Source organism: Leptonychotes weddellii, chromosome 16 (assembly GCF_054177405.1).
Source record: "Leptonychotes weddellii isolate Sample4059 chromosome 16, ASM5417740v2, whole genome shotgun sequence".
NCBI classification, from domain to species: Eukaryota; Metazoa; Chordata; class Mammalia; order Carnivora; family Phocidae; genus Leptonychotes; species Leptonychotes weddellii.
The window spans coordinates 25870546-25882214 of record NC_138384.1 but is presented as its reverse complement, the minus strand read 5'-3'; the positions used below and the strand labels follow the sequence as shown (position 1 = coordinate 25882214).

Sequence of the window (11669 nt, the reverse complement as noted above, 5' to 3'; positions counted from 1 at the left end):
CAACACTCAGTTTGTTTCCTGCGATTAAGAATTCCTCATATCAATGAGATCATATGATACATGTCTTTCTCTGTTTGGTGAGTCGGCCCACTTTAAAGGTGAGAAAGCGGAGGGGCGCCTGGGTGGCTCAGATGGTTAAGCGTCTGCCTTCGGCTCGGGTCATGATCCCAGGGTCCTGGGATCGAGCCCCGCATCGGGCTCCCTGCTCCGCGGGAAGCCTGCTTCTCCCTCTCCCACTCCCCCTGCTTGTGTTTCCTCTCTCACTGTGTCTCTGCCAAATAAATAAATAAAATCTTAGAAAAAAAAAAAAAAGGTGAGAAAGCGGAAACTCAGGCCACGGGAGTGGTCCAAGTTCACCCAGCTAAGTGAGCGACGGTACCAACATTCAAGGCCTGAGCAGTCCGGCCTTGGACCCTGCCCTCCCCTACTGCTTCTCCTATTCTTACGGCCACAAAGAAGCTAGGGCCTGGCAGGGAACTCGAATGGGCTCGGAGGACCACAGACTTTTGAGAGTAAGAGGCTCCCCGAGGGTGTGCGGGGGTGGGATCCGCAGCCCGCTGTCCCGGCTCGGCTCTCTGGCCTGGCTGCTGGAGGTCCACCTCCTTGGGGCATAAGAGACTGCGAGCTGCAGCTGGAGTCACGGGTCATCCGCAGACCCTGGGATCGCTCTGCCCCAGGGGACTGGCCGAAAATCGCGGGGTTGGCCGGGCGGATGGGGCCTCGGCTACTCTTCCGCCGTCCGCATCTCAGACCAGCAGGCCCAGCCCTTGATGAGGTCCTCCCTGTTTCTTACAGGAGCTGGCCTGGTTTTCATCTTGTACCCAGAAGCCATTTCCACCCTGTCGGGATCCACATTCTGGGCCGTCGTGTTCTTCATCATGCTCCTGGCTCTGGGAATTGACAGCTCAGTGAGTGACCTGCTGGGGAGACCACGCCACACACACTGGGGGGCGGTGGGCGGGGGACACTGAGCCCGACCCTCCCCACCTCCCAATGACGCAACCTGAAGTACCCACCTGATTGCTAGGCATTTCCAAGAAGCCCTAATTAAAGGCAGACAAGGAATTGAGTTCCTCTAGGCCTAGGCTAAGGACCAGTAGAAACCCCAATGGCATCACAGAAATCCATTCCAGAAGCTGCTATCAGATGAGCCGGCCCAGGCCCTCCTCTGGCACCTAGGGAAACGGAACTCAAGGAGCACGTGGGTAGAACATTTCTTCTCTCACCAAGCACTCTTCCCATTGGAGTTCATCACCAACAACCAGCGAAAACACTCGGAGTCCCATTGGTTTCTTAGAACCTTTTGTTTTACCCGTAGGCAAGATTAGATTTACCGACCTCTTTAGGTCTGTGCCCACCTTTGGTACGTCACGCCCGGAAGTTTGCCAGGAGTCTCGGGCTAGGGCTGGCGAATGAGGGTCCTCTTGGTGCCTCTTCCTTTCAGTCGGTAGATCTGCCAGGAGCAGTGTGTTGAGAAGGATCCTGAGGCCGCTTCCAGGCTCATAGGAAGGAATCCCAATCCGTGGTTAACACCATCTGCAGGGGGTACAGGGGCAGGTATAGGGAGAGACTGGGGGCGTGCGTGCTTCTCGCCTGCCACCCCAGGCTTGGGGTGTCGCTTAAGTAAGCACATGATTAGTACTCACGGGAGACCGTTTCAGACTCTGAGAGGCTGGCGTGGGCGGTGACCCCTTGCTTGACAGTTGGAAAGGCAACCAGAAATCCTTGTCAGAAACTGTTGCCTGAAGTTCCCACCGCTAGCAGCTCTGCTCTGGGAGTGGTTTCCAGAAAGCCTTTTATTTATATGCAAATAGACGACATCCCAGAGTGTTTGGCTTTACCCCCTGCACTCTCCTGGGCTCATGGGTCCCCTGCTCAGGGACAGTAGACTAGGACCTGTTGACCAGAGGGGGGCAGAAGTTACCTCTTCAGCCTCTCCCACGTAGTTCTGAGTGGGGTTGAGAGCAGGGCAGAGTGGGGTGAAGATGAGGAGGAAGGCGAGGCCGCCACACCAGGGTGCCCCAGTCCCCCCACCGCACCCCAGGCTCCGGGAGGTCCGAGGGAGCCTGGGGCCTGAGACTCCACTGCGGGCCATCCCTCCTACCTGCTCCTCACTCTGCCTGGCTCCGTCCAGATGGGAGGCATGGAGGCCGTCATCACGGGCCTGGCGGACGACTTCCAGATCCTGAAGAGACACCGGAAGCTCTTCACATTTGGTGTCACCTTTGGAACCTTCCTTCTGGCCCTGTTTTGCATAACCAAGGTGAGGAGGAGCTGGGCTCTGGGTCACCTGGAGCTCGTGGGGCTGCATTTCAATCCAATCCGGTCAGGAACTCCCAGCCTTGGAGCTGGGGTGGGGTGGGGTGGGGTTGGGGGGGCTAGGGTAAGCTCAGGGCAAACCACAAGGGGACCTGCATCCTCAGCCCTGTGGCCTGATCCACCCCCCCCAGGGCGACCCCCCGGTGTCCCCAGTGTCCCACCTCTGAGCCTGAGGAATTCCAGGCAACTCTTTGAAACTGCTGATTTATTTGAGGGGCAGCCAAAGTCCCTTTGAAAGCCAGCTCACTTGTTCCTGGCTGAGAGACCCACCCTCAGTCCTTCGGGAGAATGCAGATAGGTGACATCAGACAATAGCACCAGGACCCCGACACCCGGCTTCTCAGGCAGGGTTCTGAGCCAGGGGCACAGGGGACAGGGGCGCCAGGACGGATATGACAGTCGGTGGCCATTTCTGGGCAGGATGGCCTCAGGCTTTCTTTCTCCACGCCCAGGGTGGGATGTACGTGCTGACCCTGCTGGACACCTTTGCGGCGGGGACTTCCATTCTGTTTGCTGTGCTCATGGAAGCCATCGGCGTCTCCTGGTTCTACGGTACGTGGGGGGCCCTGAGCGTGTGGAAAAGCCTCGGTCACCGCCTGGACGTGCAAAGGGCTCTCCATTTGCAGGACAGCCACTGCTGACCCCAGGGTGGAGCAGGTGGCTTCTTGGGCACAGCTCCCCCCACCCGCCAGCTCATCTTTGCCTTTGAACAGAAAGCTGCAAAGACCCCCCCCAGGGCTGCCCAGGGCCAGCTTTTAGCGAGGAACGCAGAGGAAGCTGCGGATCCCCCAAGCCATAAAATTCCTTCTAAACTAGGGTGGCCACAGGTAGCAAATAGAATCCAAGACGCCCAGTTACACTTGAACTTCAGATAAACAATGAGTAATTGTTTTAGTATAAGTATGTTCCAAATACGGGATGCAGTTTTAGGTCAACTAAAACTGTCTCCATTGTCTCTCCGAAACTCTGTCTGAAACTCAGATGGAACCAGGTAGCTCACGTTCTCTCTGGCAGCCTTATTCTGGAGCTGGACGGGGAGAAGGTGCCACAGATTGTCACCTGTGTTCCGACTGTTCCTTTCTTTCCCCACGAGTCACATCAAAGAGTTGACCAGGGTGGGGCTGGACGATCCTGCACAGTGACGTCACCTGGGGCAGGTCCCCTCTGCTCCTGGGGCACTAAAAGGCCGTACTATGTATTTTTTAAAAGTTTTCACCGAAGCGTAGCCAACATGCAGCGTTGTATTAGCCTCAGGTGTCCAACATAGCAGTCGGACGCTCTGTACCTTCCTCGGGGCTCTCCACCACGGCGTTGTCACCACCGGTCACTGAGCAGCGTCCCTGCTATAATGTCCCTTATCCTCCCTGCGCTCCATGACTTATTTATTTAAAAGCTGGAAGTGTGTCCCTCTTACGCTCCTTGCTTGGTCTCTTGCATCCCCCTGCCCGGCTCCCCTCCGGCCACCGCCCGTACGTTCTGTGTATTGAAGAGTCTGGTTTTTCGTTTCTCTCTTTTTTGCTTTGTTCCTTTGGTTTGTTTTTTGAGATCCGGCAGGTAAGAGAAGTGGTATTTGTCTCTCTGAGACTGCCTGACTTCACTCAGCACGGTGCCCTCTAGGTCCATCCGTGCGTCACACACAGCACCTACTGGGCGTGTCTTCTGCACCAGCCACGTGCCCACGCCCGGGTCTCCCGAGTGCCACGGTGCCCACGGCTAGCCTCACTGTGCCGCCCCCCGTCCCGGGGCCTGACCCTCAGGGGAGGGCCGCAGGGGGGCGGCCGGGGGCTCTTCGGGGGCCCGTGTGATCGGCCTGCCCTGTGCGTGCCCAGGTGTGGACAGGTTCAGCAACGACATCCAACAGATGATGGGGTTCAAGCCGGGCCTCTACTGGAGACTGTGCTGGAAGTTTGTCAGCCCCGCCTTCCTCCTGGTGTGTACGGCCTGGCCGGGGCTTCCTGGGACGGGGTGGCCGGGGGCGGGGTGGGGTGCATGGGCTCATGCAGACATGCAGACGGGGTGCTGGGATGCCCAGCATTGCTCATAGCACGGGAGGCTTCCACCGTGGCGGGTCTTCAGCTGGGGCCGGGTCCCCAGGGGGCTGTGCGTCACCTTCCCGTGCCTCTTCTCTGTCTCTTGCCCCTTCTGTCTCCTTTGGGCCATCGTTGGCTTCTTGAATGCTTCCTCCTTCTCTCCCTCCTCTTCCCTTTCTTCTCTCCTTCCTCCTTTTCCGCGTTCCCTGTGACCCCTCGCTTCCCGTGGGTCTGCCGCTGCCTCCCTCCCACCCGCTCCCCTCCGGCCCCTCCCCGGCTCTCTCTTCCTTCGGTCCCCGTGGCGTCCCCGCAGTTTGTGGTGGTGGTGAGCGTCGTCAACTTCAAGCCGCTCAACTATGACGACTACGTCTTCCCGCTCTGGGCCAACTGGGTCGGGTGGGGCATCGCGCTCTCCTCCATGGTGCTCGTGCCCACCTACAGCATCTACAAGTTCTTCAGCATACGGGGCTCCCTCCGGGAGGTGAGCTCGGGGTGCGGGCCGGGCTGGGGGGGCGGGATGGCGGGGCGTCTCCGGGCGTCCCTGATGAGCCCGGAGAGGGCAGACACGAGGGCTGGACCCCAGAGCCACCGCGATGGCCAAGTCATCACCACGCCCCGGCCCGCGTGTTCACATTTAACCGCGTGGACCTTGGCAAGGTCAAGGGCACGCTTCGCACGGTGCCGGGTACAAAGGAGGCGGTCGGCGCACGCCTCCTGCTGTCGGGTCCGCGGCGCACGCGTCCGTCCCTGCTGTTACTGTGTGGGGAGGGGACCCTCAGCCCTGCGTCCCCTTCTGAGGTCTGTCATGCCCCGGATGTCCCCATCTCCCAGTCGGCGCTCCCCGTGACCTGGCCACCTCAGCTCTTGCCTGCCTCTTTCCCGAAACCCTACACCCACCAGCCTAAACCAGAGATTTCCAGAATTCATCCTCTTCTTTTACTCGTGTGCGCTGTGTGTGCAGATACACGGAGAAGGGCTCAGGAAACGGTGCGTTTCCTCTGAAATGATGTCTGTCCTGTTTGGTTATTCAAAGGCCCTTTCCTTTATAAATCATGGCGACAGTCTCTGCCTCGTGTCCTTACTTTGCAAGATGCAGCTTCCATTCCTTCGCCCCGTGGCGCCCTCGCTCCCTAGCTGCTGGCTGGGAGCGTGCCTGGCCCCTGGGCCCTAGACGGAGCTCCCCAGGGCTCACATTCTAACCCGGGGACAGACAGACAAAGGAGGATGGCGGGAAGTGAGCCATACAGGGACTTAGGGAAGAGGGTCCCAGGCAGGGTTGTGTCTGCCCCCTTCCCCAGGTCCTTGTGACACGTTTCCTGTCCTTGAAATCCCACATCCCGGAGCCTCTGGGTCACCGAGAGGACCTGTGTTCCGTGCGCTCATCCTGGATCTGCTGGGAGCTCTTTATTTTTCACACTTTGAGAGCAGGGAGGGCTCCCCACTGTGTAGTGATCCCTCATTGGCCCCAGTGCATCCCCCGAGTCCCCGGCCTGTGTCTGCACCGCAGGGAGGCCTGCCCTGACACCACGCTCCCCCCCTCCGGCCCTGACACCGCGCCCCCCACCCCAGGCCCTCACTGTGCTCTGGGCTTGTCCTCCGTGGCCCTTGCTCAGCTGCGGTTTCACAGTGGCCCATGTGTGTATGTGTTCGGTGCCACACTTGCAAGATCCCCCAGAGCAGAGTCGGTGTGCGTCCCCTTCAGCCCTGCAGCCCCGGGGCCTCCCTGAGTGTCGGACCGCAGTAGTCGGCCCAGGACACAGCCACTGGCCAGATGACTCAAGGTGAACAGACCCTCTCCACAAGCAAGGACAGGGGGTGTCTTGCATGGACCTCACATGCCATTCACGTGGGACTTCAGGGCCAACTAGCAGGTGGCCTGTAGCTGGGGGTGGCTGCCGGCTGCTGGGACGGTATCCCCGGGCCTGGCTGAGGCCTCCTCCCCGTCTTCATCTTGTCACAGAGACTGGCCTACGGCATCACCCCGGAGAACGAGCATCACCTGGTGGCCCAGAGGGACGTCAGGCAGTTCCAAGTAGGTGCAGGCTGGAACGTTCCGGGCGGGGACCAGGCCCTAGCTGCTCCCCACTGCGTGCTGGCCACATGCCCACACGCCACAAAACCCCAAGCGGCTGGGGGCTGTGTAGTCCCAGGGCTATGGTGTCAGGAAGGGAGGAGAGGGGCCTGTCCTCTGCGTCCACAGCTTCTGCCTGGCCCTCAGCTCCTCGGTCCTGGGAAGCCAATGTCCAGTCTTTCCTAAAGCTTTATTCTCTCTCTCTCTGGGTGGTCGCCACGCTAGGCTGGTGATCTCTTATCTTGGAGGAAGAGCTGCAGGTGCATCAGTAACACGTTGACCTAAGTCCTTTTCCCTTAAAATCCTTGGGGTTGGGGTTTGTTTTCAGACTTGCTGTGTGGCTTTGGGAGGCTTCTTGGCCCTTTTGGGGGCTAAGTGACAGGCAGGTAATCAGCCTGCATGTTCTCCGGGGTCTTCGGAGTGAGGGCTTGTGTCCTCTGCCCGCCCAGTGCTTCTTGCTGCCCTTGTCGGCTGGGGTCCCCGCCTGTCCCCGGCCGCGGCGTAGACACCTGTTCTCTTCCCTTGCAGCTACAGCACTGGCTGGCCATCTGACCCGGCCCCAGGGAGGAGCCCTGCCGCGCCCGCGTCCAGGTCCAAGGCTTCGCTACCACCCCGGACACAGTCTTGAAAATCCTCTCCTGAAAGATGTGTCTTTCCATCCCTCTTCCTCTTTCCCCAGTTACAAATGGTTTAGTGACCTGGTTTTTATTCACCTTCTGTTCATCGGGCCCGGGGGCTCTGAGTTTGGATTTGGAAAGCCTCAAGGGAGAAGAGGAGGGGAGGGAACAGGAAGAATGGCTTCTGTTGGACCTCTTTTGTTTGGGGAAGGTCTCACGCCGCTTGGGATCTGGCCCAAGCTGAGCTCCATGGCTCGGGTGGAATTCCCCACCACGGTTGCTTGTAGTTTGGGTCACAGAAGAAATCCTGTAGGCCGGTCAGAGAGGGGATGTTCCTTTTGGTCAGACGCCATAAAACCAAACACACACAAGAAGTCCGGCTGGGTCTGGGGCAGGGGATCCTCTTTCTCTTGCCACCCGGTCAGCGCTGTGGTATCTGAACCTTGGTCAGGGAGCTGGGGTTGGTTTGTCTCTGTCTTGGGTCTGTGGATAGATGCTTTGGGGGATCGTGAGCAGAAACCTTCACAGTCAGTTTTTACTCTGGCTAAGCTGAGTCTGATGTGTGTGTGTGTGTGTTCTGGAACATTCTTCCTGGGGAATCCCACCCAGCAAGGTCTCCCACCCAGCACGTCCCCGGGCTCTTCAAGTGATGGGGGTAGCCCCGAAAACTCCCTTTGTCTCTCTTCATGGTCTGGACTTAGCACCTGAGGGCAGGGTGGGACCAAGTACAGAGCAACCTGGTCATTCAAGTCGAGGGGAGAATATTCTGAGTTGATGGAACCGGGTTGGTGGTTTTAGAGAATTTCCAGCTTGACTTCTGTTACACGTTCACGCGTGGCGCCCTCTGGTGGTGGTGGTTAGTTTCAGCTCCTTCAGAGAACGGATTTGTAGTTTGGTTAAGGTGGTGGCATCTATTTGGGGTTTCTGTTTATGGTTTGAGTCTCTTCTTATGTCCCTGCTGGAAATCGAGATTCAGAGGCTCTTGTTGTGACTGTGGAAGCCCCCGTTGAAGAATCTTGGGCCATAAGTAAATAAATAAAGAGGCCACTCATACTGGGAGTGTAGGAAGACACACATCCAGAAGGCGCTTTGCATAAACCTGGGGTGTCCCTGAGCCTGACCAACGGATCATGCGGTTTGTGGAAGAGAGTTATAAGGGGGCCAGCTGGGGACAGCGAGGTGGTTTTCTCTCTGACGGTCCTGAGATTTCCCTGCTAAGTCAGTGTCCGTGGGTCCTTTTTTGGAGAAAAGAGGGAAAATCAGAAGACTTTTGATCTTTTCGTGTAAAAAGGCCAGCTCTAAGTCTGCGACAGCCCAGGTGGCAGGTTCTTAGACCACTGTGGAAGGTGGGGCCTGGGAGTGGATAATCCAACGGAGTAGAACAGTAAGGTGGGGGTCTGGGTGATGAGGGCAGGGTGACCCATCTTGGGTGGGATCTGGTCCTGTGAAGGGTAATTCCTCCCTCGGTGTTAGGCTTTTTTTCCACAAAGCGCTTTCATCCCTGTCACCTCCCGTCTTCCCAGCGAGGACGGTAGGGCCGGTCTCTGTCCCCATTTCCGAGATGGGAAGACCAAGGCCCAGCATTTCGGGCACTCTGGTTCAAGCACTGTCAGCTCCTAAGGGATCCAGTCAGACCCTCAGCTCAGATCCCCGGACTCTCAGCCCAGAGCACTCTGAAATCCCCGGCACACTAGGGTTTCCCACCACCCAGGGCTGTCATTAAAAATAAACAAAACCCAGTCGAACAGCCAGGTGGGGTCTCTTAGCAAAAGGACAATGTGTTGGAAGAAGGGGAGAGGGGAGAGGATGTCGTTTGGTCCCATCTAGCTAGTTGCCAGAGGAGCTCATTGAGCTGCCCCCTTTCTGATGAACACAGTCGCTCCGGGGAACAGCGGGGTGTGACCGCTGAGGCTGGCTGGCTGAAATGAGGGTGAACAGAAAAGCCTGTGCGTATCAGAACAGGGACACCCTACAGAAAGAACCTGCCATCCGCATGTGGCCTTTCTGCCTCTAGACATTTGACCCAAGGATGAATCAGAGATGCGGTGCTAGCTGATCCAACACCAAACCAACGCAATGGTGCTGCTTTGTGGGGGGAGTTGGCTCCTGAGCCTGGGGCGAGGGGCGAGGGCGGGCGTGGCCCCCCTCCCTGGGGGGGGGGACCCAGGAAGCCCTTGGAAGCCTTGGAGGTGCTGGCAGACACTCTGGGCTCACCTTCCACCCACACTTAGTGGAGGGGGAGTACGTCCCTGATCCTGAGTCACGCTTGACTTCTTTTTTGTGGCCTTTTTTTGATAGCAGAGGTTACCCAACATGAGGGTACTCCCTTGTACTGTATATGACACTTTTGCATTTTACCAGATTTTTAAAGGATTATTATTTTCCATGAAATGTAAAATATCGGTTTAAGACCACCGCGTTAACATCTGCTCAGTGTCCAGTGATTCCGTGTCCACCTGTGAGCGGGTCTTCATTCTAGATGCAGAGGACAGGACACAAAGGAGAGAGGGGAGCTGCCAACTCTCGCCAAATGTCCTGCTGAATACAAGTCCCCGAAGCTGCCTTAATTGTTGGACGGCGGCCCCGCCCAGGGCGGGGGGCGGGTTGGCTATCTCTGGGTGTAGGACCCGTTTCGCAGCCCTGGTGATGGGAGCCCGAAGCATTCTTACCAAAGAAGTCACTTCTTAGTAGAGAAGCCCGCTGAGCTCATTTCATTTGTTTATTTCCTTTGGAAGCCAGGGGATGGAGAAAAAGAGAGAAAAGCATTCCAAGTCACAGGGACCTGGGTCTGCAGCAGCCTCACTCGGCTCCTGGGGAGGGGGGAGCTTTATCTCTCGGGGCTTCGGGGTTCTTTGCACAAGCAAGGCTTGGATCCCATAATCGAAGGTCCCATCCAGTTAAAAAAATGTTCCTGTCTCCACGACCATGTTCTTGTGCTAGATGTACAGTGAGGGAAGCACATCGTTTACCGTAGGACTTTCCAGAACGATCTGGCGACCCGTAACCTGCGGAGTAGAACAATGTCCGATTTCTGGCCTCCAGAACGTGGATTTTTTTCTGGACATTCGGTAGTTCCTCCTTCTCTGGTATGTCTTCAATGGATGCCGGAAACACTGGGTATTAAAAAAAAAAAAAAATCCAGCCCTTTTGTTTTGAGGATGTTGAGGGTGACGCGTGTCATGCCCTTGTGAGCCCCAGGATCCGCAGCTGTGCGGGCGTCCGCGTCGTTACTGCCGCCAAAGACACTGGTAAATGTGAAGTTGCTTTTGGGGTACCCGCCCTCGTCCCTCTGCTTCTCCACTTCTATGTAAATAAGGATGGTTCCAGTGGTGCCCTTTCTGTGTCATGGACTGTGCCAATGTCATGCTGGTTTCTCTGTCTGGTGTGGATTTATTTTAAAAGCTGTTCTCTTCGTGGAAAAATAAGTGTACAGAGTAATAAAGGATATTTCCTGTGCCACGAATCTGGTGGTTGGGTTCTTTCTTCCACGAAGGTAAAACGCTATGAATTGCGTAAGGCAAAGGGGTGTGTCTGCGATCAGCCTCCAGCTGGTAAAGAAGAGCCTCTGGTCATAGTGGTCCACTTCTCACCTAGATAACTCTTTGTATAACCCATGGAACAGGAGACTAGAAGTGGTGAAATCTGTAATTCCAGCTCTGAGAATGACACATATTTTTTTAAATTTTTTATTTGTTTATTTTTTAAAATTCAAACTACTTACTAAAATAGCTACATTGGGGGCGCCTGGGTGGCTCAGTTGGTTAAGCGACTGCCTTCGGCTCAGGTCATGATCCCGGAGTCCCGGGATCGAGTCCCGCATCAGGCTTCCTGCTCGGCAGGGAGTCTGCTTCTCCCTCTGACCCTCCTCCCTCTCATGCTCTCTGTCTCTCATTCTCTCTCTCTCAAATAAATAAATAAAATCTTTAAAATAAATAAATAAATAAAATAAAATAGCTACATTGGTTTTATTTCCTAAGACCTATTTTTATTTAAATAGAAAATGGATACCAAGTAACACCAAGTTAGGTATCTAGCTTTGCTTTTTCATTTCTGGGGCTGAGTTTCAAGGGGATCAGAACCTTCAGTTGGATTACATTCAGTGCACAACCCATTACTGCATGTGTGCATTTTTCTGGGGAGAGAAGGATACATTAACCCATAGGTCCTTGTTACTACATACTATTGTTATTATTTTTAATAACTATTGTTACTATTTTTATTATTATTTTTAATTTTTAATTATTATTTTTAAAGTGACATCAATATAAACGAGGAATTGACAAAAAACAAGCCAGTGTATGTCTCCAAATATGTAAAGGCTATCAGGGAGTGGGTGGTGAACCCAAGGGCTGAACTGAAACCAATAATAGGAAGTCCAAGAAGAGAGCTTGCAAGATTAGACCAGAACAGAGAATAGGCTGGAAGTGGTGAGCTTCCCATCACTGAAGATTTGCAAGCAGCTAGCAAACAATGTCTCTCAGGTAGGTTATAGAGGGGACTCGGTGTCCCGCAGGGGTGGGGGAGAGAGGTTGCACAACCCCTAAAGTCCTTTCCATGGAGCTTCTTTGTGGAGAGTCATGAGCCCAACCTCGTGCGGCTGCGTTGAGACAAGCAATACCCTCGTGCCAAGGA

General features: G+C 55.6%; 1 protein-coding gene across 1 annotated transcript in view; it reads left to right on the top strand.

The window, feature by feature from the left end:
• SLC6A2 (solute carrier family 6 member 2) overlaps positions 1 to 10500 on the top strand; it is a 46832-nt gene extending 36332 nt beyond the window's left edge. The window contains exons 8-14 of the mRNA XM_081806582.1: positions 796 to 908; positions 2135 to 2263; positions 2772 to 2871; positions 4149 to 4249; positions 4663 to 4830; positions 6310 to 6381; positions 6949 to 10500. Of these exons, the coding sequence (XP_081662708.1) occupies positions 796 to 908; positions 2135 to 2263; positions 2772 to 2871; positions 4149 to 4249; positions 4663 to 4830; positions 6310 to 6381; positions 6949 to 6972 (707 nt within the window). The 3' untranslated portion in view covers positions 6973 to 10500. The remainder of the gene's footprint in view (positions 1 to 795; positions 909 to 2134; positions 2264 to 2771; positions 2872 to 4148; positions 4250 to 4662; positions 4831 to 6309; positions 6382 to 6948) is intronic.
• The last annotated feature ends 1169 nt before the right edge of the window (positions 10501 to 11669 follow it).